Source organism: Ichthyophthirius multifiliis (genome assembly GCF_000220395.1).
Source record: "Ichthyophthirius multifiliis unplaced genomic scaffold scaff_1120509251124, whole genome shotgun sequence".
NCBI classification, from domain to species: Eukaryota; Ciliophora; class Oligohymenophorea; order Hymenostomatida; genus Ichthyophthirius; species Ichthyophthirius multifiliis.
The window spans coordinates 128,451-141,638 of record NW_004086182.1 but is presented as its reverse complement, the minus strand read 5'-3'; the positions used below and the strand labels follow the sequence as shown (position 1 = coordinate 141,638).

Below are 13,188 nucleotides of genomic sequence, written 5' to 3'. Positions count from 1 at the left end.
AAAAAATATTAACATTTTTTTACTTAATTAATATATTTACGATTTCATAATTAGAATATAAACAGGCTATATGGAGAGGAGTTAATTTATATTTTCCTCCTTTTAAATTAAGATCAAAAATTTAATAATTATAAGAAGATTAATTTTTTTAATGTAATTATAAAAATTTTTTATTTTACATATTATTTTCAATTAAATACTAATTATATTAAATAATAAACTATAAGGCCTACCATTCATTTTATTTACTAATTATATGTACTGGAGCCCACCCTTTATTATTTTTAATATTCGGATTTGCCCCAAATTTTAATAAAATATCGAATATTTTACATACATTTGATATATGATCTTTGTAATTATTATTTCCAAAAATATTACATATATAATGGAGAGAAGTACTTCCTTCGTAATCTTATAAATTAGGATCAGCACCTTTAACTAATAAATCTTAAATTAAATAAAATTAAAATTTCTAAACTGCTAAAATTAATACACTTTTATACTTCCCTCCTCCTATATTAAGATCCGCGTTATTACTAATTAATGTTTTAGAAGCTAAATATTATTCTTTTTCTATAGAAAGGCTTAAAGGAGTATGATTAGTAGTATTATCAACAATGTTTATTTACTAAAAATCGAATTCTAATATGGAAATTAAACACCCGATTTCTTCTTAAGAAGCAGCTATATGGGCTATTGAAAATTGGTTTATTTAATGCTTAATATCAAATTTTTATTCACTCATATATATTAAAAATTAAATTAGGTTTATTTCAGTTTTTTATTAGTTGTGTTTTATATATTATTATTATATTTCCTAGTCTTCTTATTGTGTGTATATTTTTAAGAAATTAAGAAGTTTTTTTATGTTTTTCTCACCTTTTTTACCACTTTGGTGTGATTCTAGAGGAGGTTATGTGTATTGGAACCAGTCTAGTACTAAATTTTTTAAGTTTGTAAAGTTTTGGAAAGTACAAGAGAGAAATCTAAAATCGTTGTTATTTATTAATAAAGATTGTAAATGTGTTAAGGGTGATAAAGAATTTAAGTTCACGATTCTATTGTATGAAATGTCAAGGTATCTTAATGTATGTTACCATTTTTGGATTTATTAAGGAATATCGAATATCATGTTATTGTTTATGGAAAAATATTCAAGGTTTACTTTTTAAAAAAGATATGGGTTTATTTGTTTGAGGTGGTTATAATTCATTTTGAGAACTTTGAGGTTTTACAACTAGAATACTTAGGATGGAATTTCCCTAAATTTGTTTTTGGATAAATCTAGTATTTATAGTTTACTTGAAAGGATAATGTTTTGTAAGTTTTGGGAATTTTTATTTATATGTAGTAGAGTAAAATCGACATTTTAAATACTTTTTATTGAAAAATAAGCGTATTGATTTTCTATATTTGATTATGATTCAATATTTGGTTTGTAAAAGGTTGTTGTTTAATAGAATTTTTCAATTGAATTTGTCATTTCGTCTAATTCTTGTTGGTAATAATTTTCTGGTGAATTGAAAAATTGACGTTGTTTTTTCCAATATGTATTATTTTAATTTATAAAATTTCTTATGTTGGAATCAGTAAATGTTTAAAAAGAAAAACTAGTAGTTGGAGTGTTGAGAAAACTTTACGTCATTTTTTTTTTTTTAAAAAAAAAAAAAAAATATTTATTGCGAAGGTTTTTTTTTTATTTTATGAGTAATTTTTGTTGTTTGTAAATTTTTAATTTTTAAATATATATATATATTTATTATTTTTTATATGATAAAATATGAATATTTAGAATGTTTTTAAAAAATTATATGTAAACAAAAATTAAAATAATATAATGTAAAAAACAATAAGATTTGTAAGTTTAAATTTATAAAAAAATTATATATAAATAATCTAAATACATATTTTTTTAAATTACAAATTACTTTAAAAATTATTATATTATATAAAATATTATTTTAAATGAAAAAAATTATATTGTTATAAATACTTATATTTAAATATTTACACATTTAGTATAATGAATATTAAAATAAAAAAATTAGAATTAAATTAAAGGAAAGTAATAATATAAAATTGTTTAAATATAAATTATATTTAAATTATAATTTCTTTTTTTTATTATATTAAATTTATAATCTTTGAAAAATATAAAATTAATTTAAATTAATCTAATAATGTAAAAATATAATTTATTGTAATTAACTTATTTTAGAGAAATTTATAATAAATTGTATATATTTTAAAATATTTTATTTTTAATATCATTCTTAAATAGATTATGATTATTAATCTTCAGAATTAGATTCATCAGATTATTCCTCTATAAATTTATATATAAAAAGAATAATTTTATATATATAGTAATAATAGATATAAAAATATAAATAAATATATATTTATAATTATAATTTTTATATAATTTTTACATATCCTATTTGCTGATTTCATATTACTCTATTATAATTTTTTCTAATCTTTATTTTCGTTATTGTATTTTTTAAAAATGTTTTCTAGTGTTTATTCAATTTTATCAAATTTAAAAATAGAAAAAAAATTATTTATTTTAATTGATTAAAATGTTCCTTCTTGGCTATAAATAATCATAAAAATAAGTTCCTTTTCATTTTTATCTAGAAGAATTTGAACTTATTATAAACAATTTATTAAAACATTTATTTATATATTTTATTCTTCTTATTTTTTGTTATTATTATTTTTATTTAAAATTTCAATAATATTTTCTTTTTAAAAATTCAATTTCTAAAATAATAATTAATAATAAAATAAATATTAAAAAAAAAATACTCTAATAAAATTAATCATTATTTATTTTTATTAATCAACATTTAATATTTAATAATTATCAACTAAATTTTTAAAAATGCTAAATATAATATCATTCTTATTAACATTATACATATCGAAAACAATATTATTAGTTTCTACTTAGTTATTTTCCACTAAATATCTAGCCAAAACTACCAATTAATTTTCATCACTGATATTAAAAGGAAATTCTTGTAAATTATTATATAAATCTATAATATTACTTTCATACTAATTTCTATCATTAAATAAATACTTATTTAAATTTTCTACAGGTATTCTTTTCAATATAAGCTTATATTTTAATTCTTAAAACATTTATTAAACTTCTTGACTTTTTAAAATAGTTAATTTTTTCCTTAAAGAATTTCTAATTATTATATTCCTTACTATTTATTATTATCATTTTTATTGATATTTATTTTTTCTATTTCTTATTGATTTATATTTTATTATTATCCGAAATTTCCTATATTTAAAATACTCATTCTTGATAATCTTCTGTCTAATTTTTACATTTTATCTAATTCTTATCTTATTTATATTATTTGTTCTTTTTATTAGATATATTAATTTCTTAAGTCTTGTTTTTGTTTTTATTCTTCTTATATTAAATCAGTAAATTCTATCTCTTTTTCTTTATATTTTCTTTCTAGTTCTATTATTTTTCTTTCTTTTACTTATACAGTGTTTTTCAAACCTTAAATTTCTTGTATTTTCTTTTCTAAATCTACTTTTAATTAAGCCTCTACAGAAAGGATTCGATTTTGTTAATTTTTTTAATTTAAAAAAGGATCTATTCCTTTGTATCTAAATAATTATAAGTCTTTTTCAAATATTACTTCTTTTTGCTTATTTAATAGATTTTTTTATTTAAATATTTGATTTTTCATCATTTAAATTTAAATCTATTTATAATATTTAATTAAAATTAACATTTTTTTGATTTTACTTTTTAATAATAAGCTTATATCTCATATTATTTTAGTTAGGCAGTGATTTCTATATTATCTTATTTTAAAATATTGATTAAATTTTAAGGATAATTTTGATCATTTTAATATTATTTATCATTGTTTTATAATTTAATAGATTATTATAATTTTTAGGTTATATTGAAATATTCTTTTTAAAATATATCATTTTCATTCTTATTAAAAAAATAAAATAAGTAACTTATAAAATTTTTTGTAAACTTATAATTCTTGAAGTTTAGAATAGATTTAAGATTATTTAATTTTTTCTAATGATAATTATTTATTTTATAAATCAGATCTTAATTGAAAAACTTTATTTTTTAAATTATGTACTAATGATTAATTTGACTTATGTTTTAAAATAGAAATATATATAAAAATAAAAAAAAAAATTATATATATATATAAAAAAATAAAAATAATTTATGATTTATTTCAAAGATATTTATTACCTTTATATCCTTATCTTTTGTTTTTTTTTAATATTCATTCATATTTTAATCATTTTTTAATTAAGGATTATTTTATTACGTGGTCGTCTTATATTTTTTTATCAAAAATATTTTTTTTATTTATGTTAATATTTATTTTTTATTAATTATTATTTTTACTTAAAGCTATTAAATTTTAACTTTTAGTTATTTGTTTTCTATTTCTAAATTATTTAATTTTTATTTTAATTATTATATTTATTCTTATAAATTTTCTTTATCCATAAGTATTATTTTAGGTTATCGTTTCATAATTTTTTTTGTATAATTAAAAAAGCTTATGAAAATTAAAAAAAATTATAATAATAATAATAGATAGATATTAAAAAAATAAAAAATTAATTTAAGTAAACCCTTTACTATCCAATTATTATACTTCTGTACTTTAAAATATTTTATTTTATGGAGTATTTATTAATTCATTTAATTAAGAACTGTTTGAATTTATAATTCTATATTAATATATTTAATAATTATTAAATAGATTATATAATTTTGTTCTTTAAATTTATTACTTTTATTTAAATATACTTGTTGAATTATTAAATGCTTTTTATTAAAATAAATTATTATATATGTATATAAATACTTTAAGTATCAAATCGTTTTTGTGATTAAAAATTATTTAAAACAGATAATTATAAATAGTTTTTTTGTTAATATTCATTTTTATCGTCTAGTTTTTTATTTTAATTATCTGATGAAAGCTATCTTATATTCTTTTTTTATAGTAAAATATAAAATGTATTTAATTATTTTATTTATTTTAAAAATATGAAAATGTTTATACTTTTGACATTATCAAAATAATATTTTTGTTTTTTTAATTTTTATTAACATTATAAATAAAATAAAAAAATAAGTTTTTTTTAAAAAAAAATAATATATAAATATAACAAATATATAATTTCGTTATATTTTGAAAATACCAATAAATAAATTTTATAAAATAAAAAGTAAAAAAAATACATATATATAAAAAAATAAAAATCATTTTTTTAAAAAAAATCCAAAATATCCTGTACTTTAAATTAAATAGTGAAAAATAAAAGCGAAGAAAACCAAAAGAAGAAGTTAACTTAAAGAGCTTTAAGAATAAATAATATTTTTAACATATTCTAATTTAGTACTTTTTTTAGAAAGATTTTATTATGACTTTTTTTCTATTTACTTTCTTATTTTTCTTTTTTATTCCATAATATCATCTAGTGCCCATTTATATATAGGATACTCAAAATTATTAAAATTGAAAATTTCTTTTGCCATTTCAATTTTTTCTCTGATGAATCTTTATTAGTTTTTTTAATTTTCCATATCAATCTGATATTCATTAACCAATTCTACCATTATTTCTTATTATGAGTAATTAATAAAATCAAGATTTAAATAATATTTCATTTAGCTTTAAATTTCATAAAATTTTTAAATTTTTTATAAAAAAAGCTTCTTTTCTTTATTTTTTCCATTATATAAGTAACTTTCTAATACTAAATAATATTTCTGTTCCATTTTTTCTATTAATTATTATTCGATTCCTTTATCTTGTAAATTAATCCAACTTTCTTCTTAAGGGACTATTCCTTAAGATATCATATCTTATTCGATTTCATTTAATTCTTTTATTCTTTCAAATAAATCTCTTAATTTTTCCTTTTCGATGTTTCTTTATTCTTATAATCTTTTTTATAAATTTTCTTACAAATCCTTTGTAAATTCGATGTGATTTTATAAATTCATAACTCTAAGCATTGCTTTCTCGTTTTTATTGAAAATCTTTTCATTTTTTTTATTTCTAAAGATAAATCTAACCATTATTAAGCTTATTTTAAATCTTAAAAAGATGAATTTTTATTATATAAAACACTTTAAGCCATTCTTAATAGAATAATACTTCCTTTTTAATGCAATTTATATGCATCTTTAAAAGAAATTAAAGCTAAATCAAAATTATATAAAACCATATAACATATACTATTATTGATTAAAAATATATTTATTAATAATAAATTAAGGGATAAATATTTATATTAAAATTTATATATATAATATATATTATAATAAATATTTTAATTTATATATAAAAGTAATTAATGTTTTTTTATATATATAAATAAAAATAAATATTTAAATATAATAATATATAAATATACTAATATATATATTTTTATATATATATATATATATATATATATATTCATATATAATTATATTATTTTTATTGTTTACCCTAAATTTAAATAAGTATTAACTAGCATTGAAAATCTCAAATCAATATCATTACAATCTTTTAAATTTTCACCATCGAAAAGTTTTATATTATTGTCTGTAAAAGTTGTTAACTTTTTTTTTATTATTATTTATATATAATATTATTTACATATAATCTATATTTTTATTTTATTTCTTTATCTTCTTTTTCCATTTATCTTTTAGTTTACTCTTCTTATATAATTTTCTCTTTTTCTTTTTCGTCCATAATAATTGTAGTTTCTTATTCATTTATTTGTATTTTTTTTATTATTTTCTCCGCATCTAATATTTCTTCATCAGATGAAAAATTTCTCTCGCTTCTGTCTTCTTAGAAACCTTCTACAGAAATACTTCTAATATCATTATCTTAATAACCTTCCTGTATTTTTTTTTCATTTTTTTTCCTCTTTTTCACTTTCATTGTCATCACTTGAAAAACTATTATGGCTTGAAAAGCTTTTAATAGATTAGTTTTCATTTTAACTTTTTTTATCCAATAATTTTTGTTTGAGTATTTATTGTCTTTATTTTTCTTCTTCTAGTATAGTTTATTATTATGATAATATTTTTTCTCTTAAAATATTTTCGGATTGTCCAACATTTAGTTTATAAGATAAAATATCGTCTTCAGTATCTTCTTTTTCTTAATCTCCTTTTTCTGGTTTTGTTATTTATTGTTAGTTATTATTTTTTTATTAATTTTACTATCGAATTTAAGTAATATTTATCTATTAAATTTATTCATCTTTTTAATCATTTTTCTAAAAACTTTAATTTTTTTATAAAAGAGTTTTATTTTAGACTTCATTATTTTCATTTTTTTTTCTTCTTCACAATCTAAAATATTATTATTATTTTTACTTTTTTTTTTTCATCTTCTTCATCAATTAACTCAAGCCATTTAAAACAACTTAAAGCCCTTTCATAATAATATAAAGCAGTAGTAATTTTTTATTTATTAAAATATCTATTTCCCCTTTCTCTAAATTTATCATAAGCGAAAAATCTTTCCGTAATTTCTTTTAGTCTGATTTTTTTCATTAAATCATCATCATGAAAAATCGTATGTTTTAAATAAATGGGATAGCTATTAAATATTTTTCTATCTATTTTTTTCTTTTTATTTTGTTAAATTAATAAAGGGTCTGAGTCTAATAAATACTAATGTCTGCTAATGTAATGGATATTATATTTGTATTCTAAATGAAATAAACCTGGGTTTTTTTTTCTTTCAGAAGGCATAAAAGGGCAACCTCCTTTTTAATTTTTTTTATTTCCTTCTTCATCTTCACTTGAACTACTTGTAGGTTGTTCGTCGTCATTAGTTTTTTCTTCTAATAAGGATTCTTGAGCTTTTTCTTAATTCTATTATTGCATTTAGAAGTATGGACATTTTAATTTATCTTCTTCAGTGTATGAAGTCATGTTTTTGTGACCATTAGGGATTTAATCAGTGGGAGGAGCTTCTTGAAGTATGAGGTTTTAAGAAGATTTTTAATCAGAAATATTATTTGTAGAAGGAAATATATTTTCTTTATTTTCATCATCTTGATAATTATTTTGATTTTTTTACATTTTTTTTTTTATATTTTTTTTTTATAACAAAAAAAAAATATTAATTAAAAATACTATTTTTTTTTTTAAAAAAAAAATTAAAATAATTGTTTAATATTTATATTTTTATAATTATTAATTTATTTAAAAATATAAAACAATAAAAATATATAAGAAAAAAATAATATTAATAAAAATTAAATTTTATATATAAATAGAAAATTAATAAATCAAATATATTATTCCATCATCAATATAATATAATATAATATAATAATATAATATAATATAATATAATATGAAAAAATAAATAAAAAGGTTAATTAAGTAAAAAAAAATAAAAAACCATAAAAAATATTTAAAATATAAAAAATGGGTCAAAGCTGTTGGTCAAAAAGAAAAGAAAAATAACAAAAAGACTTAACAATAAAAAATTAAACAACAATTCCCCGTTTATAACCAGATTTTAACCAAATACAATTATTAGATAGACTAAAAGATTTTAATCCAAAAAAGAACTCATTATCAGTTGCATTAATTCATTATTTATAAGAAGGATGTTAAGGTTTATTATAATCATTAAGCCAAGTAATTTTAATAAGTTAAATTATCGCCAAAAGAACTGATATAAATTATTATGATGCCGAATAATTGGAAAAATAATATGGATTGAAAGAATTTACTACACCGAAAATTTAATTTTAATTATTAAAATTAAGTTTGGCTTTTTAATAATTATTATAGTTTTTTAATGATAATGAAATTATTTTAATCGATAATTAATTCTGGAATGTTATTATGATTTTAAAAATTGGAAAATAGACTTAATATTTTAGCATTAAAAAAAGAAATGGATGGGAATATGCTTTACATAGTTTATATGAAGTTACTTTAGAATAAATAAAAGATGAAGAAGTCAATTTATCTTAAAGATAATAATAATAAAAATAGATATAATTGTAATAATAGGAAATTGATAATAAAAGAAATAATGAAACTAATAATAATACTTAATTGGATACATTTAGAACTGACAATACAAGATATTCGACTAGAAGTACGTATTCAAATTAGTAATAGTTAAAACTTAAAGATATGGTTTTTAAAGGATTTAATTGTGGGGAAATTTGTTTTTCTCCTTTGTAGGTTTTTCTTGAGTATTTGGATTCTATAGGAGATTAGTATTAAGATGATGATTAGAGAAATAGTGTAAAAGCTTATGTTTAGTTATTATATTTTAAATACGTAAATGAAAATTTAAATACAACTTAGGATTATATAAATATTATGTAGTAATGATTTTATAGATTTTGCGTTTTGTAATTTAAAAATTAACAAAAATAAATATTTAATTTATTATTTAGAAATATAATTATATTGTATTATTATATATATATTTTTGTTCATTTTGTATTTATTTTATTGTTTTTTTTTTTTATATTTTTTAAATTTGATTTTTATTAACGAGAAAGAAAAAAAAAAAATTCCATAAATATTACTGATTGAGATATTAAAATTAAAAAAAAAAAAATAATGAAACGATAGTATTTATCTAAATAATATATCTATATATTATATTAAGAATTGATTTTTTTAATTTTGATAATTTATATTTTTTTTTAACTTAAAATAATTAACCAAGTCATTCAATAAAGCAAGAAAGCGATTTAAATCTAAAATTAATATAGTGATCATTTTTAATATTAAAATATATTTTATATTTAACTGTTTTATTGTATAATTTGTAACTTAATCATTTATTTTTTATTATTTTTAAGAAAAACTGCATCATTAATATTTCTTAATTTTTAAAAATATCTCTTAACTTTTTTTATTTAATTTATTTATATTTTTAAAATGATTAAAATATAAAATTTAATTAAATTTTTAAATTCTTTCTTTAAATCAAATATGTTAGCAATATAATATGATTTAATAATAATAATTTAAAATTAAGCTTCAAATATCCCAAAAAATAAAACAGAATTAAAGAAACTTGAAAATTAAGCCTTTACTTCAGTTATATTAGGAAATTAGAAAATTTTTTTATGCCTTTACTTTAGTTATAATAGGAAATCAGATATTAGTTTTATAATAATTTTAATTCCTTTCAATAAAAGAATATAATTAAAATGTTTAGTTATATGATATTTAGTATATTACTAACTAATATTATTATAATTTTATAATGCTTAAATTATTTTATTTTGTTAAACTAATGAGCCTTAATTTATTAAATTTAAACCCTATTAGAGAAAAATTTCAATTGCTTATAAAAACATAATTATATTTAATAATATTCAAATTTATAATTTTTTTATCTTTATTAAGTTTAACAATTAAATTACTTAGTTAAAACAAAATAATTTAATATTTTAAAATATAAAATTAATTTATTAAATACAAAATTATATAAATATATAAATATATAATATTAATTAAATGATTTTATTATTTAAATATTAATTTATATATAGTGTATTTTTATTTTTTTATATATATATATATCTATTTTTTATATTTTATATTTTTTAATTTTTAAATAATTTTAATTATAAAATATATATTGTCAATATATTATTTATTTATTATTATTATAATTTTTATTGATATAATTTTATTTTATTTTTTAAAAAAAAAACTAATAAAATATTTATTATAAATAATTTCATTTTATATCAATTTTTTTTCTTTTTATTTTTTTTTTTATCTGTTCCTCCATTATTATTAGTAGATAAACTTGACTTTTATATTTTTATTTTAGAAAAATAATACATTAAATATTATATAAAAAAAATAATACATTCATAGTATTTTTTGTATTATTAGTCATCAATTTTTATTTTTTAAAAAGTTCTTTAATTATTTCTTACTAGTGTTTTTTTTTCTGAGCAAAATTTTCTTTATTTTTACTTTTTTCTTTTTTATTTACTGGTGACTTTTCAATAATCGGTTCTGTTTCATTTTTTTTAATATTCTACGAGCTTTTATTTAATGTCTATACTGTTTTAATAGTTTTATTAGTATTAAAATCTAAAGAATAAGCTGAAGAATTATCATTTTTAAGAATACTATGAATACTTTTGATGTTTTATTATGAAGATTTAGATAAAGAATGTGAAGTATCAGATTATTTTTTATTTTCTTTTTTAATATCTTGAGAATTAAGTGAATTACTATTAGATGATTTGTTATTTTTTTATTTTTTTAAAGTATTTTCTTATTACTATCTACCTCTGTGTACACGAAATTCAGTATTTTCTTTTTAGAAAGTAGGACTTTCTCCACATTCTTTTTTTTTGAGAATTCTTTCTTCAAAATGGGTATTATTATTTTATTATTATTATTATATTTATTATTATTATATTTAATTTTTATTTATATTTTATTTATATCCAAAACTTTCAACTAATTAATTATTTTCTAATTAATAATTTTTCTAGAAACTAAAATTGTCTATAAGAGTTATTACTTTATCTAATATATTTTATTCTATTTAATCATATTTTTATTAGTTTCTTCTTTCAGTTGTTTCTTATATTTCTTATATACTTGCCTTTAGATATTATATTTCATTCTCTATTTATCGAACTTTTTATATTAAATTTATACATATGTATATTTATTTATTTCTATACCTGTTAGAGGAGATAAAATAACTTCAATATTTTAATTTTAGTCCTAAGATTTTACTTTTTTAGGAGAAAAAGTGTTATTTTTAGGAAATTAATCAATTTTGTTAATTAATTAATCAATAATTAATTAAAATTCAGTTCTTTCTTTTTTTTCTTATTTAATTTATTTATCTAAAACTTCTAGATCTTATTTAAGTACATTTTTTCTCATTTCTTTAATAACAAATTCAATTTTTTGATTAATTTCAAATCTTATTTTTTCTATCTAATCATTTTCTATATAATTTTAAGGTAAAATATTCTCATGATTTATAGTATTAGCAAGATTTTTTATATCTTTTGCAATATCTTAAGATAAATTATTAGCAAAAGACTGCATTTTTTGTTAAAATTCAGAAATATTTTAATGCATATATTGAATTTAATTATCTATAATTTAATTTTTTTAAATCATTTTTTAATCAATTAAGTTAATCTATTCTTCAGTATTCAATCGCAATTATTCTATACCTTTTTCTACTAAAATATATGGTTTATTTATTTATTCTTTAATAAATCGATTTTCATTTTCCTAAAAAATAAAAATAAAAAAAAGGCGAATATATATGATTATATATATAAATATATATTTAAATAAAAATATAAATATATATATAAATAAATATATATATTTATATATATATAAATTAACATATTATTATATATTCATATATAATGTATTATTAAAATTAAAACTTAATCGCACTTTATATTATTTTTAATTAAAAAACAAAATAATTTTTTATTTTTATTTTAAAAAAAAGGCTATCCTTTTATTTTTATTTTAAATACATTATATATATAAAAAATAATTATATAAATATATATAAATTAATGATTTTTATAAATTTAAATTTTTTATAATTATATTTATAATTAAAAAAATACTTATGTATCTGCAAAAGATTATAATAATTATATTAATTTTGTTATATTAGAAAATTTTTCTTCATTTTCAAATAATTATTCTTATATTTAATTTATCTTTTATTCTATTTACGGAGTCTTTTAAGTAAAATCCGCTATTTTTTCAATTTATGATTCTAAAAATTATATATATGATTCTTTATCTTAATATTATTTCATTGATGAGTTTATCTGGAAATTATTTTATTTTTTTTAATATTATTATGTATATGTTGACATATTTTTTTTCTCTATTTAAAAAAAATATTTGAAAATTAATTAAAATAAAAAAATTAAAATAATAAATAATAATTTAAAAATTTAATACAAATATTATAAATAAAATAAGCAATTAATAAAAATTTAAATGAGATGACAAAAAATATATAAAAAATAATAAAATATATAATAACTTATATAAATATATAAATATATTAATATATATATATTTATATAACTTTATTTATTTATTTATATAATTTTAATATATATATTATATTT

At 15.5% G+C, this 13,188-nt stretch overlaps 3 protein-coding genes across 3 annotated transcripts in view, besides 30 other annotated features; all 3 read right to left on the bottom strand. All coding sequences in view use genetic code 6, as the record gives it.

Moving 5' to 3' along the window:
- Positions 1 to 1,926: 1,926 nt before the first annotated feature.
- Positions 1,927 to 1,964: a microsatellite.
- Positions 1,935 to 2,008: a microsatellite.
- Positions 2,009 to 2,720: 712 nt separating this feature from the next.
- Positions 2,721 to 2,767: a microsatellite.
- A 458-nt stretch (positions 2,768 to 3,225) lies between these two features.
- Positions 3,226 to 3,286: a microsatellite.
- Positions 3,287 to 3,470: 184 nt separating this feature from the next.
- Positions 3,471 to 3,510: a microsatellite.
- A 660-nt stretch (positions 3,511 to 4,170) lies between these two features.
- Positions 4,171 to 4,230: a microsatellite.
- Positions 4,231 to 5,894: 1,664 nt separating this feature from the next.
- IMG5_144800 (hypothetical protein) lies at positions 5,895 to 8,128 on the bottom strand (the record flags this gene model as incomplete). The annotated part of the gene is made up of 3 exons (XM_004031194.1): positions 5,895 to 6,274; positions 6,530 to 6,642; positions 7,415 to 8,128. The coding sequence occupies 3 exons, from the start codon at positions 8,126 to 8,128 to the stop codon at positions 6,037 to 6,039; spliced, it is 1,065 nt and encodes a 354-aa protein (XP_004031242.1). The 3' UTR covers positions 5,895 to 6,036.
- Positions 6,324 to 6,384: a microsatellite.
- Positions 6,403 to 6,506: a microsatellite.
- Positions 6,655 to 6,687: a microsatellite.
- Positions 7,310 to 7,352: a microsatellite.
- Positions 8,118 to 8,151: a microsatellite.
- A 101-nt stretch (positions 8,152 to 8,252) lies between these two features.
- Positions 8,253 to 8,305: a microsatellite.
- A 54-nt stretch (positions 8,306 to 8,359) lies between these two features.
- Positions 8,360 to 8,406: a microsatellite.
- Positions 8,360 to 8,407: a microsatellite.
- Positions 8,363 to 8,401: a microsatellite.
- Positions 8,368 to 8,407: a microsatellite.
- A 138-nt stretch (positions 8,408 to 8,545) lies between these two features.
- IMG5_144790 (hypothetical protein) lies at positions 8,546 to 9,340 on the bottom strand (the record flags this gene model as incomplete). Its single annotated transcript, XM_004031193.1, has 1 exon — positions 8,546 to 9,340. A coding segment is annotated over one exon (693 nt), but the record flags the coding sequence as incomplete, so codon positions are not given.
- Positions 9,341 to 10,459: 1,119 nt separating this feature from the next.
- Positions 10,460 to 10,547: a microsatellite.
- Positions 10,488 to 10,539: a microsatellite.
- A 69-nt stretch (positions 10,548 to 10,616) lies between the features above and the next one.
- Positions 10,617 to 10,646: a microsatellite.
- Positions 10,647 to 11,004: 358 nt separating this feature from the next.
- Positions 11,005 to 11,040: a microsatellite.
- A 391-nt stretch (positions 11,041 to 11,431) lies between these two features.
- Positions 11,432 to 11,472: a microsatellite.
- Positions 11,432 to 11,497: a microsatellite.
- Positions 11,432 to 11,498: a microsatellite.
- A 17-nt stretch (positions 11,499 to 11,515) lies between these two features.
- Positions 11,516 to 11,545: a microsatellite.
- Positions 11,546 to 11,988: 443 nt separating this feature from the next.
- Positions 11,989 to 13,188, bottom strand: part of IMG5_144780 (hypothetical protein) — a gene marked incomplete at both ends in the record, with an annotated part of 1,857 nt that continues 657 nt past the window's right edge. Inside the window, 3 exons of the mRNA XM_004031192.1 lie at positions 11,989 to 12,313; positions 12,670 to 12,803; positions 13,146 to 13,188. The exon at positions 13,146 to 13,188 is cut by the window's right edge and continues 41 nt beyond it. Coding sequence (XP_004031240.1) covers positions 11,989 to 12,313; positions 12,670 to 12,803; positions 13,146 to 13,188 — 502 coding nt within the window. The remainder of the gene's footprint in view (positions 12,314 to 12,669; positions 12,804 to 13,145) is intronic.
- Positions 12,342 to 12,422: a microsatellite.
- Positions 12,342 to 12,426: a microsatellite.
- Positions 12,388 to 12,457: a microsatellite.
- Positions 12,390 to 12,437: a microsatellite.
- Positions 13,102 to 13,187: a microsatellite.
- Positions 13,127 to 13,186: a microsatellite.